Source organism: Mycothermus thermophilus (genome assembly GCF_041956435.1).
Source record: "Mycothermus thermophilus strain CBS 625.91 unplaced genomic scaffold VTJ04scaffold_1, whole genome shotgun sequence".
Lineage (NCBI taxonomy): Eukaryota > Fungi > Ascomycota > Sordariomycetes > Sordariales > Chaetomiaceae > Mycothermus > Mycothermus thermophilus.
Window position 1 is genome coordinate 768,674 of NW_027191427.1, and position 25,886 is coordinate 794,559.

The 25,886-nt window shown below is 57.6% G+C and overlaps 9 protein-coding genes across 9 annotated transcripts; 5 read left to right on the plus strand and 4 right to left on the minus strand.

Moving 5' to 3' along the window:
- Nucleotides 1–1,262: 1,262 nt before the first annotated feature.
- Nucleotides 1,263–4,396, minus strand: VTJ04DRAFT_270 (uncharacterized protein; the record flags this gene model as incomplete). The annotated part of the gene is made up of 7 exons (XM_069360518.1): nt 1,263–1,753; nt 1,892–2,133; nt 2,213–2,418; nt 2,518–2,713; nt 2,780–2,998; nt 3,067–3,406; nt 3,466–4,396. 7 exons carry the CDS (start codon nt 4,394–4,396, stop codon nt 1,263–1,265), a joined length of 2,625 nt encoding a protein of 874 aa, XP_069222880.1.
- A 564-nt stretch (nt 4,397–4,960) lies between these two features.
- VTJ04DRAFT_271 (uncharacterized protein) lies at nt 4,961–6,521 on the plus strand (the record flags this gene model as incomplete). Its single annotated transcript, XM_069360529.1, has 3 exons — nt 4,961–5,410; nt 5,572–6,294; nt 6,360–6,521. The coding sequence occupies 3 exons, from the start codon at nt 4,961–4,963 to the stop codon at nt 6,519–6,521; spliced, it is 1,335 nt and encodes a 444-aa protein (XP_069222881.1).
- Nucleotides 6,522–6,779: 258 nt separating this feature from the next.
- VTJ04DRAFT_272 (uncharacterized protein) lies at nt 6,780–7,835 on the plus strand (the record flags this gene model as incomplete). Its single annotated transcript, XM_069360540.1, has 2 exons — nt 6,780–7,224; nt 7,318–7,835. 2 exons carry the CDS (start codon nt 6,780–6,782, stop codon nt 7,833–7,835), a joined length of 963 nt encoding a protein of 320 aa, XP_069222882.1.
- A 364-nt stretch (nt 7,836–8,199) lies between these two features.
- VTJ04DRAFT_273 (uncharacterized protein) lies at nt 8,200–9,279 on the minus strand (the record flags this gene model as incomplete). The annotated part of the gene is made up of 1 exon (XM_069360551.1): nt 8,200–9,279. One exon carries the CDS (start codon nt 9,277–9,279, stop codon nt 8,200–8,202), a length of 1,080 nt encoding a protein of 359 aa, XP_069222883.1.
- A 1,179-nt stretch (nt 9,280–10,458) lies between these two features.
- VTJ04DRAFT_274 (uncharacterized protein) lies at nt 10,459–12,144 on the plus strand (the record flags this gene model as incomplete). The annotated part of the gene is made up of 2 exons (XM_069360562.1): nt 10,459–10,683; nt 10,744–12,144. 2 exons carry the CDS (start codon nt 10,459–10,461, stop codon nt 12,142–12,144), a joined length of 1,626 nt encoding a protein of 541 aa, XP_069222884.1.
- A 697-nt stretch (nt 12,145–12,841) lies between these two features.
- VTJ04DRAFT_275 (uncharacterized protein) lies at nt 12,842–13,870 on the minus strand (the record flags this gene model as incomplete). Its single annotated transcript, XM_069360573.1, has 1 exon — nt 12,842–13,870. The coding sequence occupies one exon, from the start codon at nt 13,868–13,870 to the stop codon at nt 12,842–12,844; it is 1,029 nt and encodes a 342-aa protein (XP_069222885.1).
- A 576-nt stretch (nt 13,871–14,446) lies between these two features.
- On the minus strand, nt 14,447–16,969 carry VTJ04DRAFT_276 (uncharacterized protein; the record flags this gene model as incomplete). Its single annotated transcript, XM_069360584.1, has 2 exons — nt 14,447–14,632; nt 14,720–16,969. 2 exons carry the CDS (start codon nt 16,967–16,969, stop codon nt 14,447–14,449), a joined length of 2,436 nt encoding a protein of 811 aa, XP_069222886.1.
- Nucleotides 16,970–18,070: 1,101 nt separating this feature from the next.
- Nucleotides 18,071–20,142, plus strand: VTJ04DRAFT_277 (uncharacterized protein; the record flags this gene model as incomplete). The annotated part of the gene is made up of 3 exons (XM_069360595.1): nt 18,071–18,274; nt 18,350–19,722; nt 19,782–20,142. The coding sequence occupies 3 exons, from the start codon at nt 18,071–18,073 to the stop codon at nt 20,140–20,142; spliced, it is 1,938 nt and encodes a 645-aa protein (XP_069222887.1).
- A 1,677-nt stretch (nt 20,143–21,819) lies between these two features.
- On the plus strand, nt 21,820–25,293 carry VTJ04DRAFT_278 (uncharacterized protein; the record flags this gene model as incomplete). The annotated part of the gene is made up of 2 exons (XM_069360606.1): nt 21,820–21,906; nt 22,117–25,293. The coding sequence occupies 2 exons, from the start codon at nt 21,820–21,822 to the stop codon at nt 25,291–25,293; spliced, it is 3,264 nt and encodes a 1,087-aa protein (XP_069222888.1).
- Nucleotides 25,294–25,886: the final 593 nt, after the last annotated feature.

Below are 25,886 nucleotides of genomic sequence, written 5' to 3' on the forward strand. Positions count from 1 at the left end.
TTCTGTGGCGATACACGGCCGGGAAGTTCCATCCAGGTTGAACGGGGGATTCTGGCTCGGAGTTGATGGTTGGTTGAGAGCGTGTCTTGACCCCCATGGTGGCATGAATGTGTGCAGCAGAAGACGATGGGTGTACTCACATGTTTTCCATCATACCTGGATAAATGCTTATACAGATGTATCAGGCAAGAAAAGTAGAATCCATGACCTAGTCTTATAGGTAGGATCGGTAGCCCGTGCCCAGTCCCAGCCTAATCAAAGAGTACACCACGGAGTCCGTAGCCGAACGAAAAGACACCTCAAAGTTTCCTTTCTCCATCTTTCTCGGGACTAAACACCGATCGCGTTACACAACATTTCGACCGATTTTGACATCCCGCCACAGATGTATGTCCAGTAAACAACCACCACGAGGTGGCGTTGAAGATCGACAGCACTACTAACCCTATCAGCTTCGCCACCTCCCATCTAGATAAGTAAAACATACATGTAAACATCGCCGATGCACCCCTACCTAGGTACAGAAAGATCGCCCCCTCCCTCATGCATATCTGCAGCGCAGCCAAGCCGGTCAACCAACCCAATCTCTACTTCGTCCATACACTTACATATCTCTCTCTCCTTCTTCTTCTCTTTGCCTCCTTGCTTCATATTTGTCTCATCTCGTATATACTCTGAAGGGGGTGATCGGCATCGCCCCTTGCCTAGTTTGGTGGAAACCATGTATGTCCGTTTGAGAGGGAGATGGCGTTAAAAAACCGAAGACAGCTTTGGTTGGAGGGAGATAGATAATCAGGCTTTTTACCACCCACTCATCGCTGGCTGGCTGGTCTTGCTGCTCTTCACACGATCGCCGAGGCACGATTTCATTGCTTGAGATCGGCGAGGAGGGTTGTGTGATGTGGTGAAAAGGAGGGATGTGTGAGGATGGCGTCATGGTCAGTGTGATAATGTTGATCTCCTCAAGACTCGATTTGGCTGTTTCAGAGTTTCTCTGGCGGCGATGTGAGTTGAGGTATGTAGTATCTTGTGCTGTCAAAGGTGGCCATGAATGAATGGACCAAATCGTGGGGGTCCACAAACGTCCAGACTCGAACAACACAATAGAGCAAAGCTCACGATACCCACAGGGTTCTATTCGAGACCTAGGTACTTGAGTCTTTGGAATCTGCTGTGCCAACGAACAACCACAACCCTGGAATCTACAACCTCTATCCAAACCCACAATTCTCCCTCCGTCCCTCCCCCTTTAAACATCACCATCACCCCCAACTAGTCGGCCCAAACGTCTCCCCCGGCCCCAGCACCACCTGCACCGCATCCCCTCTATAATCCATCGTCCCCTTCACCACCTCATTTCCCCACCACTTCGGCGGCTCCACCTCCCTGATGGTAAACACAAAGAAAATAAACAGCGTGCTCAACGCCAGCCCCAAATCCAACCCGGAGCTGGTCAAGAAATTCAACCGGTTCCACCATGCAAAGTGCCTCTTCTTGATCCAGTACTGGAACACCCACCCCACGATGCCCCAGCTGAGGTAGTTGAGCGGGGTGGCGGGCGGGATGGCTCCCGCTCCTGCAAAGATGACGGGCGCCATGAGGTAGCGCAGGAAGGATTTGGGCCGGCGCTTGGCGAGGAGGTAGATGACGATGGGGGTGATGGCTCCCAGGGGGAAGAAGAAGAAGAGCCCCGCGTAGATTTGGCCTGGGGAAAAGATGCGCGCGGGGCCGATGAGGCCCCAGATTACCGAGGCTGTTTGTTTGGATGGATTAGTAAGTTACGGGCGTAAGTAAGGGAGGGTTGACAAAAACGACAACACCGGATGGGAAGTTTAAGGCCGAGCCTGGCCAAGGACAAACGGGAAACAATACATGATGGGGAGAAACGTACCAGAAAAGAACACCCTTCCACCAGGGCAAGTAAAATGTTCCGGCTGCGTCGGTTCACAAACCCCCGGGATGTTACGCAAAGCAAAGTTAAGCACCAGTACCTGAATAAAGCACGAAACGGTGGTGGCGACGACCTGGGCCATGAACATGGTCCGCGGTGGGATCTTCATGTAGTGGCCGAACTTGAGATCCGAAACGAAGGTCAGGGCTTGAGACATGGTGATGTATCCAAAGGTTTTGAAACTGTACGGAAGCAGTTAGTTACCCCAGACCAACACCAAACCAAATACCGATAGTAAATGGACAGGGAAGAGCGTCGTACATCATCAACCCCAGCGGCCGTCCCGGTTGGATATACCCGTATACAAACTCGGTAAGCACGTTCAAGCCAATCTGGTTGTTGGTAACAGCCTGGATGATACCAATCGGCAGCGAGAAGGCGAACGAGATGAAAACCGCCAGCAGGAAAGCCCACCACGTCATGTTGGTGGGCCAGGCAAGGACCGTTACAAAGCCAAGGACGAGCATCTAGGACAATCGGCGTGTCGAAGTTAGAAGGGATAAAAAGAAACAAAGGTGGTAATACGGCAGCAAATATCGGATGTAACACTGCAAGGACGGACTCACCACAGCAAACAAGGACATGTACCACCACGTCGGGGCCTCCTTGTACCGCCGCATCAGCTTCATGTGGATGTCGGGCTTTTCGGTGGTGCTGCTCTTGTACTGCCTCCAGATGGTTTTTCCGTGGTGGAGATAGGTGTAGACGACCAGGGAGGCGATGGCGGCGAAGGAGAGGCCGTACGCCATGGCGAACGTTGTGCTGTGGGTCGTGTAAGCTTCACAGTCGCAACCGGAGAGGGAGAAGAAAAAGAAGAGGACGCCTCACCTCAAAAAGAGTGGCGAGTAGTTGTTGTACGCCTCCACGTCCAGCATCAGGTCGGGGGTCAGGATGCGAGAGACGTTGTACTGGGCTCCCGTATTGTCGTAGGTGCTGGAGTCGCTCATGGGCAGATACCAGCCGTACCAAGTGTTTGTGTAATGCAGCACGGATGTGAGGAGGACAAAAAACAGAATCACTCCAAGCATAGTGTTGGCGATGGCGTGCCTGCGTGAAATCATTAGCCGCCCACCCTTCATCACAAACTCCCGGAGAGGATTCGACGGCCGACCTACCATGGCGGAATGAGAGGCGAGCCAACATAGCCGCTGATCTGGGTCCAGTCGAAGGTGATGGGCAGCAGTGAAAGACCGGTAGTGTATCCAAACAGTTGGTTTACGATGGGGCTCTCCGGGAACAGCCAGGTCATGAAAGCGAAAGAGCTCAAGAACTGAGCGAACCAGCCTGGGATGAAGTAATAGAAAAATGAGGCAGCGGTGATGAGGCCAAACCACGCGTACCGGGGCATGTTGCCGCCGATGATGGTGGGATCTCGGTCTTCGCCGCGCTCGTACATTGCGTTCATGAGCGTGACAGAGACGAGGTTGCCGGGCCAGATCATGGAGGCGGGATAGACTATCAAAAGTAAGTCTCTGATGATGCGACCACTTTGGGATGTATACTGGTTCACTCACCTAGGAATTTCCTCATCATGCCCGCAATCCCGTACCCCAAACTCTGGGTCGACACCACCAGCATCATCTGCCACAGAATGCCAAAGTCCTGCTTATAAAACACCTTTTGCGCCAGGATGATGTCCGTCGCGTACGCCACCGAAAACGACACGCCGGCCATGACCACAATAATCGCATGCTCCTTGACGTTAAACGGCCCCGGATTGAGCCGGATCCTTAACTTTCGGACCGGCCCTCCCTTTCCCAACCACAGCACGGGCACCGTGACAGTCTTGTCGGGGACAAAACGGGCCCATGCGCGGCCGATGGGCCATGCAATGATCTGAGCGATGAGGGCGCCCAGGCTGATGTTGGGTGAACGCAGCGAGAACAGGGTGTTCATGCTCGCGCCGATGAAGATGAGGGACAAGCCGATGGACCAAGCGCGAAGGGTGTTGCAGGGCAGGGTGGGGTCGTCGTAGGGGTGCACGGCGGCGCGGACCTCGGGGTAGGGCGAGTCTTCGATCTCCTCCTCCTGGGGCTCCCCGGATTGGCCGTTTTCCTGTTGGACCAAGGGGGCTCGGTCCGAGTCGAGCGAGGCCTTGCCGAGAGGGATGTCATGGTCGTGGTCGACGCTTGAGACGGAGTGGCGCGGAAGGGGCTGATGGCGTTGGGAGTAATCAACTGGGAGGTTGGGGTCGATCAACAGCTCATCGTCTGAGTTTTCGGGGTCGAAGGGGGCGTCTTGGAGCTTGTGGCCTATGGTGGATTTGAGGCGGGAGACGCGGTCTTTGAGGTGTGAGAGAGTGGGATGCCCCTCGAAGGATGAGCCAGTGTGCCGCGATGTTGAGGCTCCCGGGGCTGGCTCGGTATCAGAGTCATCATCATGAGACCTCGGGCCTAAGGGTTGAAGGGCCACATCCTCAGACGAGGATCCTGGAGGACGGGGCATGGTGATGGTGGTGGTGGTAAGGACTGAGGATTACAGACGCTACCCGGATGTCAACATGAGAGGGAGAGGACGGGGAACGGGACGGGCGGGGGCCTCTATGTTGACTCTGTCAATGTAACGATATTGGCTGGTCGATTTCGAGGCAATTGATGGCAGGCGATAAAGGTATGTGTGACGTTGAGAGGTTGTCTAAGAGTCTAGGGTTGATGCTGTGAGAGTCACGGCAGGGAGTATATCATATTTTTGTGCTTCTCCCAGTCAATGGATATGTTTCAGTTGGAAAAGCAACAAGCGGCCTGCGCATTTAATGGGAGAGGATGGCGGCGTGTGTTTACTGGGCAATTGGATCCTTTCTCATCTGTTTCCGTGTGAAGTTGTTTGTCTTATTCAGGTCGCGATCCGGACAAGTGACAAGTGGCCCCTGGCCGTCATTGTTTCGGGTGTTAGACGAGAAAGGGTTAGGGTTCAATATGTCGCCGAGATATCAACTCCAAACCCTCACTTCTCACTTCTTCTCACATCAACTCAAACCTCACCATCACTACCACCGCCCGATGACCTAACATGCGCCGCGTCGTTGTGACTGGCCTCGGCGCCATCACGCCATTGGGCGTAGGGGTTCGTCGGACATGGCAACGGCTCCTGGCCGGCGAGTCGGGTATCGTCAGTGTCGCCGACCGCGGCAGCGACGCAGCAGAACAAGCCCAGTGGCGATCTCTTACGAGCACCGTCGCCGGCATCGTGCCCACTCCTTCTCCTTCTGGCCCCAGGCAATCATCACACCGACCTGTCGACAACGGCCTCTGGCACCCGGGTGACTGGCTTGAGCCTGCCGACCAACGCCGCATGTCCACCTTCGCCCAGTACGCTGTCGCCGCCGCCGACATGGCCCTTCGCGACGCCGGCTGGCAGCCATCAAGTTCCGAAGATGAAGAAATGACGGGAGTGTGCATCGGAAGCGGCATCGGGAATCTCCATGACATGTACGCGACCAGTCTCGCTTTTGATCGAGGGGTAGGTTCCCCGCCGGTCCTCCTCCTCCCTTGAACTACTGCTGCTGCTGCCTGTGTAAGCAATGGGAGGCCAGCCAGGCAAGACCACAAACTTTTCAACAGCCAGAACATCAATTACTGAAACTAGAATGCACTCGATGGGGGACAAACACACAAAAAAAGGGCTACAAAAAAGTTCCCCCTCTCTTCGTCCCCAAGATCCTCATCAACCTCGCGGCCGGGCACATCTCGATGCGCCACCGCCTCCGCGGCCCAAACCACGCCGCCACCACCGCCTGCACCACAGGCGCCCACTCCCTCGGCGACGCGGCGCGCTTCATCGCCTTTGGCGACGCCGACGTCATGCTCGCCGGCGGCGCCGAATCCTGCATCCACCCATTAACCTTCGCCGGCTTCGGGCGCTCGCGCTCGCTCTCCACCTCCTTCAACCACGACCCTCCGGCCAGCTGTCGTCCATTCGACGCCGACAGGGACGGGTTCGTCGTCGCCGAGGGCGCGGCGGTGATGGTGCTCGAGGAGTTGGAGCACGCGAAGCGCAGGGGCGCAAAGATTCTGGCCGAGCTGAGGGGGTACGGATGCAGCGGCGACGCGCACCACCCGACGGCGCCGAGGGGGGATGGGGCGGGCGCGCTGGCGGCCATGAGGAAGGCGCTGCGTCAGGCGGGGATCAAGCCGGCCGAGGTGGATTATATCAATGCCCACGCCACGGGGACTGTGGTGGGGGATGCGGCCGAGGCGGCGGCTATCAAGACGCTGATGCTGGGCGAAGACGGAGTGGGTGAGGAGAGCAAAATCACGGTGAGCAGCACCAAGGGAGCGATTGGGCATCTACTGGGTGCGGCGGGCGCTGTGGAGGCCATGTTTGCTGTGCTGGCTATTTGTGAGGTGAGTTCAGGAGAGGGGATGGATATTGGTTGTTGTTCCAAGGTTTAGTTGCTGACTGGGAGCAGAATGCTGTACCGCCGACTCTGAACCTGTACAAGCCGGATGTTGGGGCACGATTCAACTTTGTGCCGCGGGAAGCACAGAAGAAGAAAGTGAGGGTGGCCATGTCCAACAGCTTTGGGTTTGGCGGCACCAATGCTTCGTTGGTGTTTTCTGCCTTGGATTAGGCAGGGCTTCATGGCATATGTGTCAGAGTGTATCTACGGAACATGTATCATATCCAGAGGACGTAGTAGCCCAGATATTAGACGTCGACGTGAGGAGGACGGCAACGGACCTTATGTGCAATACCTGACCCTAACCCTTATCGTCGACCCGATAATGATTTTCCGAGAGCTTCATGACGTCCCCAAACAGCTTCACCCACTTTCACTCACTCACCTCAACCTTCATCCCTCAGACTCGAATCCTCAGAAAAACTCTCGATGGCCTGTCGCAGCTGCAGCACAGGCCTGGGCAGCCTGTCCAAGAGGCTGGCATTGCCTCTTGAGACCACTCTCCTCCCCTCATCAGCACCAAGGTCGTCAGCGACTCGACAAATATCCTCACTCCCCCTCTCATCCTCACCTTCACGCTCATCCTCTCCTCTCTCAACCCAACCCTCCTCAATAATACCCCCCACCCGCCGATGGTTGTCCACCACCTCCCCAAACCGCGGTCTCAAAGACAAGCTCCTCGGTGGCATCGCCAAGAGCCTCGCCGCCAACAAGAGCTCCTACTTTGTCTACGGCGCCACGGAGCGCGCCTACAAGCACTGCGCCGGCCAGGCTGAGTACACCATCGACCCGGCCGTGCGCAAGAACGACACCCTCCAGCATACCGCCGACGGCGAGGAGATTGGCGTGAGCCAGGGGGGTGTTTGGCATAAGGGTATTTCTACTCCCCTCCCTCCTTATTCTTTTTTCTCATTCCCGGGTAATTGACGTTCTATATGTATATAAAAACTGACCACCGTCCCAACAGAACTCTCCCTCCTCCCCACCTTCAGCACCTGGTCCCACGTCACCATGCTGCACATGTACCTCCTGGTCGTGCGCTACCGCTGCTTCCCTCCGGAACTCCACCAAGCCTGGCAGTCCGGGATCGTCAACCACTTCTTCTTCCAAGCCGAGTCCAAAATGGAGGACGTCCACGCAATCACCTCCCGCGCTCTACGCCAGCGCTACCTGAAAGACCTGTTCGTGCAATGGCGCGGCGTGATTTTGGCCTACGACGAGGGCCTGGTCAAAGGGGACGCGGTGCTCGCCGAGGCGGTGTGGCGGAATTTGTTTAAAGGCAGAGAGGACGTGGATTTGAGAGCGCTGGCGGCCGTGGTGGCGTGGATGCGGGCCGGGGTGAAGAGGTTGGGGGGCATGGAGGACGAGGAGGTGGAGATGGATCCGAGGAGCGGGTTTGCGGATTTGGCGGCGCAGTTTGGGCAGGTGGATGTGCCCGTGGCGGAACTGAGGACTGCGTTTCAGAAGGCGGGGTTGAAGGAATGAGATGGGGATGGGGATAGGGAGGGAGGTTGGGCTGGCAGTGCCCGTGTATAAATCGTGTATGGAGATGTCATGATGGCAGACAAGCCATGTCCACGAAATACCACTCCCGTGAAGAACGTCAGCTTCTGGGGATGAGACAACTAAAATGTTGCCCATACCTAGGCATGTGCAGAGTACCGGTATCTATCTGCAGTGGTTGCTTCTTCACAGCCCTCTAGTCCCATTCCTTCTATATGCGCCTATGCTCTACAAGCTCGACAAGACAGAGCATCATCTTCCCCGACGACCAAGAAGCAAAATGCGCATAGCGTAGTAACAGATAGAAGAACCAATTTCTCTTCTGCCACGACGCTACCTCTCCCCTCTATTTCTTCGCAAAGGCCTTCTGCTTCTCGGCATATTCCTTCACAATAATCGAGCAGTTCGTTTCGGCACACAACCTCTTCCTCCTCTGGACGGGCAACTTGCTCGCAAACTCGAGCCCGCTCGCCCTCTCAACCGCCTCCAGGGGCACCTCGAAATCCGACAAGGGCTTGTCGTTGGGGATCGGGGCGTTGGGCAAGACGAACGCGCCCAGCGCCACCTTGCCGTTCCCTCCTGGCTGCTGCTTGCTCGGCGCATCCTCCTCGGCGTAAATGACCTTGTAGAAATGCGTTGGCACCGCCACGTTGGGCGGGTTCCCAATCACCTCGTACTTGACGTACCACTTGCCGTCCTGCTCGCGCTTGGGTAGGTACAGCGGGCCCGTTACCACCCGGACCGAGGGATACTTTTTGGTCAAGCGCCGGCAGAAATCCTCAAAATGCGCCCAATAGTCGCGATTAAACCCGTCGCCCACCTGCGGACACATGTTTGTCAGGTAAAAGGTATCGTCCATAGCCTGCTGGCTCCACTTGCAATCCGCCGCGGGGACCTGGTGGCCGCGGTCGTAGCCGGAGCGGAAGTAGTCGGCCAGCTTGGCGCGGAACTTTTCCGGGATGGTCGTATCCTCCATGAAGTTGGAGTTTTTCCGGTCGCCGGACTGGTGCGAGAGGGACCCGGGCGTGATGTGCTCGACCACCCAGTGCGGGTTGCGCGTGCGTCTGTCGTAGGAGGAGATCAAGCTCGAGCGCGCGGCAAGGTCGGAGACGGGACCCGGAAAACCGTATTGGAAGAGCCCGGCGGGGTCGACGGGAGGTACGGCCCCGGAGTGGGGCACGAGAGGAGAAGGAACGGGTGCGGCGGCCGGTGGTAGTGGTGGTGGGGGAGGGGGGTTGTTGAAGACTTGGCTGGCCGGGACGGGGACGGGAGAGGCGGCGTTCGAGAGGGAGGTAGGAGGAGGTTGGATGACAGGAGGTGGGAGGTGGTCGGACTTGTCGGAGCGGAGGGAGAAGACGGCGGCTGTAGCAGCTGCGCCGGCGCCGGCGCTGAGGCCGGCGATGACGGCGAGTGTGGTTTTGGACATGATGGCGGTGGTAGTCGCACTTGAAGGAGGAGGGTTGAGGTGTTGGGTTGGAGGTTGGGACGGAAAAGAAGTTGGAGGGTGTGCCGCAATTGGAGAAGTTGGTCGCTAAATTTTTGGAGGTTCCTTCCGGTGATGCTCGGGCCGGGCCCACGCCAAGGCCGGTCCGGGTACCCACCGGCTGCGGGCCCGATTCAGGCACCTCACCCGACTACTGCACAGTAGGTTGAGGAACCGTGAGGTGGGATCAGGTTGGCAGGCACCACCAAGACTCGGAATTGTTGATTTCAAATCTCAAATGATTAAGACAAACCAGCGCACCAATACTCGCTGACATTCACTGCGACTCGGAAGATCCGGACAGCTCTGGACCGTCATCCTCGAGGCAGCACACTGAGGTGGCACGGCATCGCTGGGGCTGGGGCTGCCTTCTGGGGCTGGCCAATGACAACTGACCGAATTGAATGGCAGCCGTCAAGGTGCCCAATGGCCCAGGCATCCTGGTAGGTGATCCTGATGTCTGGGCCACCGTCAGGGTTCCCCGCCACTACAGTGGATCTGGAACCCCCCGCGTCTTCCACTTTGACAGACGAAAACATGTCAATCCACTGTCCTCCAGGGTAATGCAATTGGCCTGTGTTAGCAACTCTCGGCTATTGATTGGGATTGTCGTTATCTCATCAGCTTGTGATCCTTTCTTTTTTGGTAGGCATTGCCCATCATCGTCAGTAAGCACAGCATTGTCAACTCTGAGAGTGTCCTGGACACACAGTCGAGGTTTACCAACAGCTCGGCACAAGAAACCAAAGAAAAGTTCCGGTTGGGCTCTTTCCCGGTTTGGGTGCGAGGTCTGATGCAATTAGCCTCCATTGTCAATCTGATTCTTGGCCCCCGCCCCAGGCCATCAAGGTTCCCATTCCACCGAACCGCCTCACTAGTCACGCTTTTGTATAGTGCCTCGCCCCCATTCTTTCATCATTCACTCATCTCCTGATTCCTCTTCTTCCACAGCCCTCTCAACGCCGGGCGAACACATATACGCATCTGGCCCCGCGTCCGCCAAATCTTCCCCCCTCATCAAGCAGCGTCAATCTGCACTATCTTCAGTGGCTATCTTTCCTAAACTCGAGATTTGCCACCGTCACCACACCCCGCTACCTATCGCCAATCTCATCTGGGGCCATGCAGAGCCCGTCTATAGCCCACTCCATGGGCGTCATCACCAACATGGACAATGATACTCGCGGCTGGATTCTTACGGCCTTCAGCGGCCTCGCCTGCATCTTGGGCGCCTCGGTCATCTGCGTTGACATTCCCATCCGTCTCCTCCCAGGGAAACGACGCTTTCGCATCCAAGAAAGCAATACCTTCCTGGCCTCGTCCCTCAGCTTAAGCTTCGGCGTCATGGTCGGTAGACTTATCAATCAGTCTGTCCCAATGCCTCCTTCATGCTAACAATGTCCCCAGATCTTCTCCGCCCTCTACAGCATGCTGCCCTCCTCCATGCGATACCTCAAAAAAGATGGCTGGGACAAACAACAAGCCGGCTTCCTTATGATGGCCTTCTTTATTCTCGGCTTCTTTGGCATTCAGGCCGTTTCCAGAATCCTGCACCGTTACATGCCATCACATGTCGTCGACTGCGAACACACCCACGACCATCTCGACGAGGAGCTTGATGGCCATCACCACCACCACAACCATCACCATCACCCTCCCCGGCTGGCGAAGAAGCCTTCCAGCGGCTTGCCCGCCGAAAACCCACATATGGTGCAAATAGCTCAAGTTATTACTGAGCAGACGCCCTTGATCTCTGCCTCTTCTCCCACCAACGGCCGCGTATACAGTGAACCTGCCAACGGAATCCCAGCTGCCGAAGCCACCACTCCGCTTCCCCTTCCTCGCAGTACCTCCACGCAGAACCGACGCCAAATCAATGTGACGACACGCGTCCTGTCCTTCTTCAAAGACACAAAGCCCAACTGCGACGAGAATGGTCCTTGTTACGGTTACACCGACCCCTGCGGCCAGGAATGCTTCAAACACGTCGGCGTCCGGGCTGCCATTACCCGTTCCGCCACCTTCCCGAACTTGACTGATGCCCTCGAGAGCCCGCTGCCCCCACGCTACCGCGTCGTCCGAACCAGCTCCCATGCCCACGATAACCACAGTCATTCGCACGCACACACCAACGGGCACGACCATCACCACCATCATCACCATCACCACCACCACCAACCACAATCCGATCCCCACGACCCCTCCATCGACGCCCATTCCGCCTGCTCCACTGACGTCGAAGCCCAACCCCAACAGCCACAACACCATCACCACGTCCCCACCAATGGCTTCCTTTCCATCGGCCTGCAGACCGTCATTGCCATCGCTCTGCACAAATTCCCGGAAGGCTTTGTGACCTACGCGACCAACCACGCCAGCCCGGCACTGGGGTTCAACGTCTTCATGGCGCTCTTCGTGCACAACATTGCCGAGGGCTTCTCCATGGCGTTGCCTTTGTACATGGCCCTAGGCAGCCGCGCGAAGGCGGTCTTCTGGTCGTCTTTGCTGGGCGGGTTCAGCCAGCCTTTGGGAGCGGGGGTGGCGGTGGTTTGGTTGAGGGTTGTCAAGGGGTATTATGGGGACGGGGCCGCGGTTCCTGGTGGTAATGAGAGGGGAGGAAAGGGGGTAGTGGTGGATTACACGGCGTATGCGGTCCTGTTTGCCATCACGGCGGGGATCATGGTCAGCGTGGCGCTGCAGTTGTTTGCTGAGAGCTTGAGCTTGAACCATTCCAGGAATTTGAGCGTCGGGTGCGCGTTTTTGGGCATGACGATATTGGGGTTGAGTAATGCCTTGGTTAGTGACTAGGGTGTTATCATTGTTATTACTAGAAGTGGTCGGATGGGTGGGGTTATAGATCTGGTTTTCTTTTCGCTGGTGATTGTTGGCGGTGACTGGGTTGGGTTGGTTTGGTTCGGGTTAGGATAGGTTCGGCGTTATGGGTTTGGACCGGAGGTTGGGTTCCCGTGTTCGTTTCCAAGATATCATAGGGTTTGTATATCTGATCAGGCGGCATCATATACCTAGACAGGCAGGGTTATGACGACGGTTGGGCGGCTTTTGTTTCTGGGTACTTACCTAGGGATGGATGTGTTGACTCATGATAGCTAGGAATAGGCAGGGGGAAAGAAAGTGTTTGACACCAAGGAAATGGTATACACAGTATGGGGTGTTGACACAACCTTCTGTTCTCCAGAATGCCTAGGGGTCTGCCTGTATTTGACGTGTCCAACCGTGGACGATAAGTATGATTTTTGAGCACCCATCATCAATCCCAATCAGCGCCAAATGTTTGATTAGGTTCATGCCTAGGCACTAAAAAAGAATTCCTCAGCCTCTCTCTCGTGTAAAATCTATCCTCATCTACCCCCCTTATTCTCTCATCCGCCACCCCATGACCGTCTCTCATGAGGTTTAGCTTCTCAATACTCCAGTCCTACAAGCTGGTCCTCACATCCCCTTTCATAACTCGTCCCATTAAGTACCTCTCCTCCTCCTCCTACCCCTATACCGCTGCTCCTGTCCCATCACCACCATCATCCTCGTCATTATTATCAACCCGCTCCCACATCTCAAACTCGTACCCCGTCCCCGCCTCCTCCTGCAAACCCCTCGGCACCTCCTCGCCTACCCACGCATCCATTTCCGCTTGGGTACAGCGGCGCCACTTTGATCTTGTCGCGTCCATCTCGCCTTCCCCTTCGCCCGCGACTTGGGGGTTTGACCCTCCCGAGCCAGACCCAGATCCGGAAGAGTCCAAACCGGAAGAGGAGGAATTGTTGACGAGTCTCAAAGGAAAGAAGGTATCGCACTCAAACTCCCGATGAATCCGTGTCAAGAGCACCCGGCGGGTCTGTTTGAGCGCCAGCGCGGCGCGGTAGAGTTCCCCGCCGCCGATGACGAAGATCCTGCCCACCTCTGGGACATCATCACCGCCACTGCTGCCACTGCTGCTGCTGCTGCTGCTGACTTGTTGAGGTTGTTGTTGTTGGTGGGTTTGTTGGAGGGCTGAGAGGGCGTGCAGCGCGGAGGAGAGGGTTGGGTAAATGAGCGGGTTGTTTTTCAGCGCTTGTTCCGTGGTTGGTGGTGGTGATGATGACGATGTTGATGGTGTTGGGGGAGGGGCCAAAGTCCGCGAGATAACCACGTTCAACCTCCCCGGCAGCGGTCTGAACCGTTCGGGGATGCTCTCCCACGTTTTCCGGCCCATGATCACGGCGTTTTGTTGTTGCCTCCTCACCGGCGCTGCGCTACCACTTTCCGATCCAGATGCAGATGTTGTTGCTGCTGTTGAAGAAGCAGCCGACAAGGAAGGAGAGGGAGAAGGAGGCAAACGCTTCGTGACCCGCGCAAAATACGCCATCTCCTTCCGCAACCCCGTCCAGGGAAGCGCGCCGTCGCGGCCGATGCCCATCTGCTGGGTGGCGGCGACGATGAGGGTGAGTTCGGGGAGGGCTTTTGCAGCAGCAGCAGCAGCAGCAGCAGCAGCAGCAGCAGCAGCCGTGGAGTGGGGGGAGGTTGATGCTGCGCCCATTTTTGTTTCTTGTGATCTTGGGTTTTCTTCTTTCTTTAGAGACGGTTGATTGGGACAAGTTGTGTGTGTTGAGAAGGGTTGAATCTTTTCTGGCTGTGGTCTTGCTTTGAGGTCCTTGAGCGTTGAAGTGTTGAGAGTTGAGGTTTTCCTTGAAAATGTGGGGCACCCGAGGTCAAAGAGCACCTCACAAGGAGAGCCTCATCGACCATAACATCAGAAGGCAGCATGCACACCTGAGATGAAAGAAAAGAAACAATCAATACCGCTGTATAACATCGCAGTAGCATATGATCAATTCCAAATCCCAACCCATCTACCCAAGGGAACCAACCCCCAGCCAGCATCTATCTCTGGAACCAAGACAGAAAACCACCCAGTAGAAGACTCTATCCTCCCAATATGCACGCTCACGAAACAACAAACCGACCCTCTCCAAACCCTTCCTCTATCCCAATCCGCGGGTATCAATCAATTCCCTCTTTCTCATCAAGTGAAGCAATCCACCATCCTACCCAGCCAAACCAACCAAACCATCAATCCCTTCCCTAGCTACCAAACAAACCCCATTTGTGATAATCACTCCTTAATAAAAGCATCCATCTCCCCCAGCGCTTTGGCCAGCCGCTTATAATCCCTCAACAGCTCAAACATGTCTCCGACGGTCAAATCGGCTGCGCTCTGCGCCTCCATGAAGCGGGGGATGGGCGGGCGGATTTTGGGGTACTCGCGCGGCGGGAGAACGGGGGCGAGGTCAGGGAAGGCCTTTTGTTTTGAACTCTGTTAGTTTCATTCGTTTCTTCAACAACAGATCATGGTTATGCCATGAAAGTGAGTAGGTGGAAAACTTACAGTAGCCAAATCCACCACCCCATCCTTAGGCAAAGGCGGCGGTGGTACATCTTCCGTCTTCGCTGTTCCCGTTCCCGTCGCTGGCGTCGCTGTCGTTGACCCCGTAGCCACGACGGTCGTCCCACTCCTTCCAAACGCCCGGCCCGTCAACCCGCCAATTCCCGCCGACAATCTCGCCATCGGGTTCAACGATGTCCCGAGATTCCTGACAGAATCAATCAGCGGCGGGCTTGTCGGCGCAGCAGCAGCAGCAGTGGGACTTGGCGCGGCCGCTGTTGTCCCCTCGGCAGCGGCACGTTTCTCATCCCCTGCTGTTACTGTTGTTGATAACGTTGACCGCCTCCCGGGTCCGACAGATGACGCCGCGCTGCGGGTGGAGTCCGCACTACGATCCCGTCTGGAAGCGGCGCCGCTGCCGGAGATGAAGGCGAATAACGGCGAGGGGCGGTCTCGTTCGTGGGGTTGCTGTGGTGGTTGCTGGTCTTCACTTGCAGGGGTTATCTCATCCTGCGCCGCCAGCGGCGGGGTGCTGACCAACTTTCTCACATCCGCCAGGGTTTTGGGGACGACCGCCTCGGCGGCAGCAGCACCGCTACTCCCAGCGGCGGTGTCCTTACCCAGCAGCAACGAATCTGGTGCGCGTTCCCGCAGTTTACCGAGGAGGAACTTGTAGCTATCTCCCAGGGAGGTGCTGATGGTTTTCAGCCCCTGATCGGCGGTCGTCAGCACCGCGTCCGAGGCCGCGTTGAGAGCCTGCGACGGGGTCGGCGGGTTGCGGACCAGGTCGCTTAGTTTTCTCGGGCCGCGGAGTTGGGCGTTGACGGCCGCACGGAAGCTGGCAGGTGCGGCTGAGGTTGGGCTGGGGGAGGATGTGGCGCGGTGTGGGCGCTGGGCGGGAGTAAGAGTAGCGGAGGCGGTTTCAGTTGGATTGGGATTTCGCGTGGTCGGGGTGGAGGCTGTCGGGGAGAAGGCCGGAGGGAATGTGTCGCTTTTGAGGGAGGAGGAACTGCTGGAGGGTTTGAGCGGGCCGGTTGGGGCTTCGTCGGCACGGAGTGTGGAAAGGTCGACGGTTTCAAGGAAGGAGATGGCTGCCTCGAGAGTGGTCAGACAGTAGGAGGCTTCGCCGGTGAGCTTCTGCTCCCAGCGGAAACGCTGGATAAAGTTGACGTCGCTGATGACGTTGAGACTTTCGGGGGGTAGAGTGATGAGGGTGTAGATGAGCATGGGCATGAGCTCGTCGGCCGACGACGAGGGATGGAAGTGTGAGAGAGTGTCGATGATCCGCTTGTGTGCGGCTTTGAGATGATTGAGCTTTCCCAGGGGATATCGAGCCTGGCTCATAAGTACGAGCTCCGCCCTAGCTGGCTCGAGCCACTCCCTGACCTCACTCTGCTTCTTTGCGGCAGCCTCTGGGTCGCCTTCCGGGATGCCGAGGTCGACGCCTAGGTCGATCGGGCCGATGCCAACGACGGCGAGAGCGGCCGTCTTGGAGCGCAACTTTGCATCATTTGCTTCGTCCTGGGTGCTGCGGTGGCGGTAGATCTTTGTGTAGATACCCTCGCATAGCCTTCTCTCGACAGCCTCCTCCAACTGCGACCTCTTTTGCTCCAGAGCCTTCCTCGCGCGCTTCCGTTCAGCAAGTTCCTCGGTGGTCAGCAACTGTTGCTCTGACTCCCGCTTCGGAGGCGGTGCTGGCTTGGGTCCGAGGGAAGCTGCCGTAGCTCGCAACAAACTCGACGCTGAAGGACGAGTCGTGAGAGGAGGCGGGGCAGAGTCCTCCCGCTCTTCACGCCTTTGCCGGGCGGCCAAGGTATCGACATGTGTCTGAATATGGGAGGCAGCACTGGCGTAGAAGTCTTGGAACATGCGTGTCAAGTCGTCGATGGTGGGCGGGGTAGGATGTACGGGGGCGGTCAGGGAGTCAACGAAACGATCCGTCAAGCTGATGAGTTCGATGGGAAGGTCCTCCAGATCGACCGAGGTTCTTGGAGGGTCCGTGGACTCCTCCTCGGTGATGCTGGCGAAAGCATCGGTGGCTTCGCCTTCGAGGATGGCTTGCGTCAGAGGCGTGCCGGAGGGGGTACGCAGACGACTGGATGGAAAGGAGGGGCGTCCATTGTCGACGGTGTTTGCCCTCTTGGGGCGAGTTATGGACTCGGAGTTGGCATCGGGGTCGGGAGATGAGGAACGGTCTACTTGGAACGAGTGGACGGACCTCAGAGGGTGAGGGTTGGAGGGAGTCGGAGTCATGGGTTGTTGTGGCTGGACAAGAGCATGAAGTCAGAGTCAGAGTCACTGAGAGAGACCAGAGACGAACAGGCTCACATGAATATCAAGATTTGGGAGCAGAGGTAAGTCAAAGCAGCCAGCGGCGCATCAAGCAGTCACTGTGGGTGGTGTAGTTTGAGACAAGAAAAGAGAGGCTAGGTGGGTGGATGTTGGGCAGGCCTCGTCACCGTCCGAAGACCACCAATTGTGTAGTAGTTGACCTTGGGCGGGGCTGACGAGACATAAAAGAAGAACAAAAAAATAAAATAAAAAAGATACGTCTTGCCAACCAAGTGGAAAGATAACAATAAATGCCCTCCGCAATTCTATCCCATGGCCTGGCTCAATATGGTGGTGTGGATTTTTGTGTGAATTTTGTTCTGTTGTGAGACGTTTGTTGAGATGTTGCGAGATGGTGTCCTGTTCCTGCGCTAGCCGAGATGTATGCCAAACCGAGACCCAAGACGCGACGTTGGGCCTGGCCGCGTTCCCTGCGTCGTGTCAGTCAAGATGTCCACAGAGAGGGTGGAATGGAGAATCCAAGCATCCTGAGCCTCGGGAATCCCCGCATATCGGCATATCGGGACCCAATCGGTGGGGGTATTCCATACTGTAATCGCACTGTCCACGTCACTTATGCGGCCGGCTTTGAAATGGGCAGGTGCCTGACGACACACGGTGCAATCTGTGTCTGATGATTACTGTGCGACTCACCGCCCAACGATAAGACAAGGCGGTCGCAGACAGGTGGAACATGGTCGCCTCTGATTGGCGTGACGCTGGCCGACCCCAACGATTCCCCGGCACTCGTCGTCATCTGGCGGGCGCTCACGAGGACTCATGACTGGATCCGTTCCCGTCGGTGGCGTTCCCCGACTCGGTCATCTTCCGTCTTCCTTCTGCCTGTGCCTCGCCTTGATCTCAACCATCAACAAACAACAACAACAAACACATCAGCCATTCTTCATGCTCTCTTCTCCTATGGCGTAACCGGCATTTAGACCTGTACATACCCAGCCCAACCCGCGCCATCAACTCCTGTCCTGTACGACTACATCCATCCCACCGCCCGTCCATCTCAGCATGCTACCGAGGAGGGAGGCGAGTGGAGGGACGTCCACTTCCACCGCGAGGATCACGGCTCAGTTGCTGCTGTCCTTCCTCGCCCTCTCGCCGTCGCCCGTTGCCGCTGTCGCAAATGCACCAGCCCAGCCCCAGGCTGTTCTTCCTCCGGGCGCAGTAATACCCGAGCAGCCACAACCAGTTGCACCCGGAGAGCACAGCTTTGTATGTTCTGACAGCTGCTGTCGTGTTCATGTGTCGCTCCGCATCGAGTAGCCGGCTAACGAAATCTCCTGCTAGACCCTCCGCCACATTTTCCATCATGGCACCTACAAGTACCCGAATCTCCATCGCAAGAAGGATATCGACCCCAGCGTCTCCAATGTGTGGCTCGCCGCCGAGGATGGCTTCGAGGCCGAACCCCTACCGCCACTCCGCGCCCGGAGCAACGGCGTGCGCATACAACGACTGGTCGATCGCCGACCCAGCGTCGTCGATCCCATGGTAGCCCACGCACGCCGGTTTGGGTACGCGAACGTTCTCGCGCCTTCAGCTTGGACCCTCGACGAGGTCCCGGCGCCCGATATTACCGACCGCGACACCATCCTGACGCTTGCCTACATGGCATCCGATGCCTACGTGCAGAGCCCTGATGAAGCCGACTGGGACGACGTTGGTGGCGGCTTTAACCGGAGTGTCGACTTTGGCTGGGAGAGCGACGGCCTGCGGGGACACGTGTTTGCCGACGACACTAACTCGACCATCGTTATCGGGCTCAAGGGCACGTCGCCCGCCGTGTTTGATGGCGAGGGAACGACCACCAACGACAAGGTCAACGACAACCTCTTCTTCAGTTGTTGCTGCGCACAGCAGGGTCCATGGACATGGCACCAAGTATGCGATTGCGCCACGGGCCCCTACCAGTGTAACAACACGTGCGTTGTCCAGGCTCTTCACGAAGAGAACCGCTACTACCAGGCCGCCCGTGAACTTTACGCCAACGTGACCGAGTTGTACCCCAATTCCAACGTGTGGATAACAGGCCACTCGTTGGGCGGTGCTGTCAGCTCGTTCCTTGGTCTGACATACGGCGTGCCTGTGGTGACGTTCCAGGCGGTGCCCGAGGCCCTCGCCGCCGGCCGCCTGGGCCTTCCGGTGCCGCCGGGCATCAATCCCGACATCCCGCAGACACGCGAGTACACGGGCGCCTACCACTTTGGTCATACCGCCGACCCTATCTACATCGGCACCTGCAACGGCGCCACAGCCTCGTGCTCGTTTGGCGGGTACGCCCTTGAGACGGTGTGCCACACAGGCTTTGAGTGTGTGTACGATACGGTCGGCGACAAGGGGTGGCGCGTGGGTATTGGTACGCACAAGATTCGCGCCGTTATCCGCGACGTGATTCTCAAGTACAACACGGTGCCTGAGTGCAAGCGGAAGCCCGAATGCCGCGACTGCGGCAGCTGGACCATGTACGAGAGCAACGGTACAGAAACGACGACCACGTCGGCCACCAGCTCCCCTACGTCCACCAGCAAGACGCGCACACGCACCGAGACGTGCAAGACTCCAGGCTGGTGGGGTTGCTTGGACGAAACAACCACAGCGACGGGCACCAAGACGTCCGAGGTGACTCCTACCACTACGTCGACCACGACATGTCATACTCCGTATGTGACATTGAACCCCTGAAAGATGTGATGACAGTTTGCTGACAAGGTATTTCCAGAGGCTGGTTCGGGTGCAGGGATAAGACCACTACCACCACAACCACGCCAACGTCGACGACAACAACCACTACAACGACATGCCTGACTCCAGGCAGGTTCTGGGGATGTTACGACGAAACGACAACAGCGGAAGAGACGGCGGCGCCCACGGTCACCACGACACGCGAGCTCAGCAGCACCAGCACCATCACCTCCCCGCCGAGCCTGCCCAGCACTTCGACTCCGACCAGCGCGGCGCCGACGACGAGTCCAACGTGTGTTGACCGGGCGTGGTACGGCTGGTGCAGGGAGTGGGCAGGTGATGATGGCGAGAACGGGGATGATGACGACGAACAGGTGAATAAGAAGGAGGATATGTAGAGGACTTGATCGGACAGATTTTTTGGTTGTTATGGTTTGTGTTGGGTGTGTTCAGGCAGGGTAGGCGATGGCGCATGGGCGTTTGCATTTTCATTTTTGTTTGGGAAGTTTTGGGATCGTTGCATGTGGCGCATACATACACTCACAGTACACAGAGGGCAGAACGGGACGCAGAACACATACAGTTACAGCAGGATATGGATCTGGCGTGGGCTCCGAGTATGACAAGTTCTCGGTTTGGAGAGGCTTGGATAATGGACGGGACGCAAGGCAGTACATAAGGCAGAGCGGTGTGAATAGCAGGTAGCATCAGGTCCTCGCACCTACGGTAGTCCATAAGTAACGCATTGACATGATGAATACTAGTACCTTTGAATTACCAGGTCGGTAGTGAATCTCGTGAGAAATACCAAGATTCTCTAGAATGATCCGACATGATATGGAAAACCTCGTACTTGACGTCAAGCTGGGAACCAGGTGATGCATTCCATGCCCCTTCGCTCTCTCGTGAGCCTGACGTCTTGGCTTCCCATGTGAGTGGCACCGCTGCGGTGTGCTGCTGTCCCACCCCCTCCCCCACTTTCTTCAATATGCATGTCCACCTCAATGCTGGCTAGCCTCGGGCTCAGGCTCCATTCATTTCTACCGACCGCCTCAGCCAGCTTCAGGTTCCAGCAGGAGACAGACACGAGGAAGCATGTCGTAGGGCTGCTGCTGCTGTTGCTGTTGCTGTTTTAGCTAACTAGCCAGTTGGTCGGTCAGCCACTCTGGATATCCCTTCGCTTTTCTCTAATTTTCTCATTTCTCTCCCTTTTTCTTACTTTCTTCATTTTTCTTCCCTTCTCTCTTTATTTTCGAGGGGACATATTATTCCCTCCCTTACTTCGTATTTTTTCCCGTCTTCCTTCCTGTCCTGCCTAGGTGGTCTGGGCTTGACATCTCATCAACCTGGAACCCGGAAACCTGGACTTGGAACCTTGGAGGAGGAGGAAGAAGCCGAAACACATGCTCATACTCATCCCCCCTGCTGACTGAGCACACGCCCATAACCAAGCACCTGGGACACCGGGCACGCGAGCAACGATCTGTCACCTGCCCGAAACACGCACTCGCTCACACGCCCGCCCGCACGCACGCAGGCACACGCATGAACCGAGCTTGCCTAGGTACCTGCACTAGGTAGCTTGCTTCGGGGCATTTGCTTGGACAAGACGACTGGAAAGCTTGGCCTCGTCTGGGCTGGCTCGTCTTGGTCAGCCGGGTCTTGGTCTGGGCTGGCTGGGCTCGGCTGGGCTAAGCTGACGGACTGACTGTGCCTGACTTTGACTCCATCCCCGGACCCGGACCCCGTACCCCATACGAGTACTACCCCGCGAACTGACTAACTAGCTTTGACGGGGCAAAACTTGTTTGGCTTGGGACGAGCTGGATGCCGTACCTGATCTGATCTGATCTGATCTAACTAACGTCGACTTGCCTACCTACCTTGACCCAGTCTGGTTTTCTTCTCTTTTTTGGCTTGGTGCAGAGGTACTTGGCTAGGTTGGACGGCCTGGGATTCAGCTGCTTCTGAGAAGCAGACTGATTCTGAGATATCCCTCTGTCTGGCACTTCAGCGTATAGGGATTTGCGCACCCGGGAATCTTCTTCTTTTTCTTCTCCTCTGCAGTCTTGATCATGGCGGCCGACTCTCCGCGCCAGGCGCCCGCTGCCTCGGCGTCGGCCCCCGTTGCGCCTAGTCTCGAGACGGAGCTAACCTGCTCGGTGAGTACCTCCCGGCGCCTTATGCATATTCCCCCTGACGGCTTTGGTGTTTCGGGCTTCACATGCTCTTGTTTTCGTCTTCGACTCTTGTCACCGAGGAGAAGGGGGGATGAGAAGGGGGGGAGGGGACAGACGATAACTATGCGCAGTTCAGGAGAGTGAAATGCTTGGATAGCTACTAACATATATTTCTACTTCTCCATCACACAGATCTGCACCGACCTCCTCTACCAACCGCTCACCCTCCTCGACTGCCTACACACCTTCTGCGGCGCCTGTCTTAAGGAATGGTTCCACTTCCAAGCCCAACGCGTCGAGCTCAGCCCGGACCCCCCGCCACCGCCCGACGTGCCCATCTTCACCTGCCCCAGCTGCCGGGAGCGCGTGCGCGACACCCGCCACGACGCCCGCGTCGCGAGCCTGCTCGACGTCTTTCTGGCGCTCAACCCGGGCCGCGGCCGGTCCGAGGAGGAAAAGAAGGACATGGACGCCCGGTATAAGAGGGGGGACAAGATCCTGCCCAGGATCAAGAGGTTGGAAGGGAGGAGTTCGGAGGAGAGGAGACGGGATGAGGAGGAGAGGGCCATGATTGAGGAGGCGAGGAGGGTCAGTTTGAGGGAGGCGCAGGAACGGGCTGCCGCCGCTGCTGGTGGAACTTCCTCCGGAAGGAGTAGTAGGTATGAGAGGGAGGGGGATAGCAGGAGGAGGACCACCAGCGCGGCGAGGAGTTCGACGACTGCTACTACTGCCGGAAGTGGAGAGCGGAGGAGAAGGAGGAGTGAGAGTCGTCAGGGACGGCCGGCTGGGGTTGAGATGGCGGTTCCCTCGCAGCAGCGTCAACAACAGCTTGAGGTAGCAGGGAGGCAGCGACAGATCGAGCACCAGTCGTCGCTGAGGAGCTTGATCAGCGCGGGTGGGATGGACCAGAGGGATATCGAGCGCGAGATTGAAGAGTTTGCCCGCCAGATCCAGGAGGAGGGCCTGCTGGACGGCCTGGACCTGGATAACCTCGACCTCGAGAACAACGACGAACTCAGCCGGAAAATCACCGAGGCCTACCGCCGCCGTCAGCGCGAACGCCGTCGCGAGGGTGGGAGGAGAAATACGCCCAGCGCGCACTCGCACCGATCCGAGGTCTCGACCACCAGGCCGCGGTCTCGTGCCACCGAAGACTCCTCGCGCCCGACGAGCAGGGGACAGCCGTACCCGCCTTCTTCGAACTCGAGAGCCCCGAGCGCGTCGGGAAGCGGGAGCGAGGATCAGCAGCCGCGCGGTCGGTACCCGCCGTCGAGCTCGGCGCATCTGGAAGTCCAGGACGCGGCTCGCCGGAGAAGGGCGTCGAGCGCCAGTCGCAGCGCCACGCTGCCTGTTGTGCCGACACAGACTGACCTGGCCAGAGATGCGAGGGCGGGGCCGAGGGCAGCCACGGATTTGTCAGTGAGAGGTTCTACAGGCGCGGATTCTCTTGCTAGCAGGAGGTTGAGCGTCGGCATCGACCCGCGCACATCAGCAGCAGCAGCAGCAACAGCAGCTTCATCCACCATAACTGGTACCGGCTCAGCCACTCTCCCCCTCCGCACATCCATCGACCGAGACCGCGACCGAGACCATTCCCGCTCCGCCTCCCGCCCACCTCCGCGCCCCGACTTCCGTCCCGAATCCCCCACCCTTGGCATCTCCCCGAGCATTGTCAACCCTCAGCAGCAACAACCATCCCCGCCCCGCCGTCCGCCAACCCTGCCTGTCCCGCCGCGGTACAAAGAACCCGTCATCTCGTGCCGCCGCTGCGCGCGCGAGCACATCGAGTACACGCTGCACTACCGCTGTCCGCAGTGCTCCGGCGGGGATTGGCACATTTGTCTCGACTGCTGGCGTCGGGGCAGGAATTGCTGCGAAGGGTGGTTCGGGTTTGGCAAGGGCGCTTGGGCACGGTGGGAGAAGCGCCGTCGCGAAGGCGGGGGAGGAGGAGGAGGAGGAGGAGGAGGAGGAGGAGAGGTGGTAAGAGGAGGACCGCATTTTCTGGTGCCGCAGCGGTTTTTGAGTCCGCCGAAGCCGGGACCAGGGGTGGTGGTGAGCAGTCCGTTGGAGAGGTTGCAGGTTGGGGCTTTTTGCGCGGCGTGTTTGAATTGGGCCGGGGATTGTTATTGGAAGTGTGAGGTTTGTAATGAGGGTGAGTGGGGGTTTTGTTCGGAGTGTGTTGGGAGGGGGAGGACGTGTTCGCATCCGCTTTTGCCGTTGGTGTATAGACCACCGACGGCGGCGGCGGGGTTGGTGGCATCGCCGACGTCGACTACTGCTGGTGGTGGTGGTGGTGGGTTGTTACCCTCCCCGATGCCGGCTTCGCCGGTCGGTGCTGGGAGCAGCAATAACTCGCCTGGAAACAATAGCCCTACCACAGCGACGGCTCCCATCCCGGCAGCAATGGGGACATTTCACCCCCTCCCTCTTATTCCTCCCCATTGCCAGCTCTGCCGTCACCCCATCTCGGCGCAGCAATCGCATTATCACTGCCCCTCGTGCCCGTCGCCCCCCGGGCAAGATCATCAATCTACAACCACAACTTCCGGCGGCGCGGGGACGACCGCCACTTCCACAAGTACAGGCTCAGGCTCAACGACGACGGTGGCGGCGGCGACAGTCCCACCGGGCTACGACATCTGCGCGCCCTGCTACAACGGACTCGTCGCCCAAGGCCGAGTGGCGCACGAGAACGGCCCGGCGGGGTGGAGGCGTTGTCCGCGGGCGGGACATCGGATGGTGGTGGTTGGTTACGTGGGCTCCCCGGCAGCATTCTTTGTGCAGGGAGCGGACGGGAAACCCGTGGCTGCTGGCGCGGTCGGCGCCGGGGCTGGGACTGGCGGAGTGTACCTCCGGCGGAAGATCGAGAGGGATTTGGTTGGCGGTCGGAGGTTGAGGGTGGAGGATTTGGAGGGGGGGTCGTCGCATTTCGCTGGCGGGCAGTGGATGATTGCCTCGTGGCGCGACGATTCGGTCCCGTCGCCTGGCGGTTCGGTGCCACCTTCGACGGCGAGGCGGTTGCAGCGGCTGTACTCGCGCGATGTCGGTCTGTCTGCGGCGCCAGGGTCGGCTATCACCACGTCCACCGCCTCCACTGCTTCGTCCTCTTCGTCCTCGAGTACTGCTGCTGGGAACATGATGAAGGGCATCTGGACGGACACCTTCCCGCCCGACGGCGGGACGGGGTGGCGAGTGGCCGCCGGGTGGGGATGGATCCCTGAGCAAGGCGTCGATGACGAGCTCATGTTCCCCAAGGGCGCAGAGATTGTGGAGGTGGAAGATGTCAATGGGGAGTGGTTCCACGGGTATTATTTGGGCGTTTGTGGGCTGTTTCCGGCGCCGTATGTTAGGGTCGTTGGGGGGCGGTAGGGTTCTGTGTTTACCTCTATGAACATTTTGGGGAGATTTGGTGTTCAAGTTATATCAGGGGGAAAGGGGTTGAGTATGGATAGTATGAGCAAGGGATGGTACATCGGTATCTCACTGAGGAAGATTTTGGATATATCACCTGGCGAAGTCGACTTGGATCATGACATTATATTTTGTCTGGCTGGAAAAAAAGTCTTGCTGGCTCGCTGTATGAACTTAAACTTCTCCGTCTATCCGTCTATGCCGGTTTTGTAACCCGGAAACCAATTCCCTGTCTCCCACGTCTCCATTCATTTCCATAGGTATCTCGGAGAACTCATTAAGTTGTCATGCCTCCTCCTCCTGCTCGATTCTGATTTTCTAGCACATGCCTGTTGTGTTTCTCGATCTTTACGCACTGCCGCATGCAGATGCAGCAGACGAACAGGGCAAAAGCCCCTACTGGGACTGCCACGAGAATAACGACGAGTGAGTCGGTCATAGTGGTGGTGGTTGTGTTAAGGGTGTAGTAGGTGACTGGCAGGCAAGGCGGGAGAGTTGCCGGCGGTGATATAAAAGGAGAGGATGGTTTGCTAGTGTAAGAGTAGGTATAA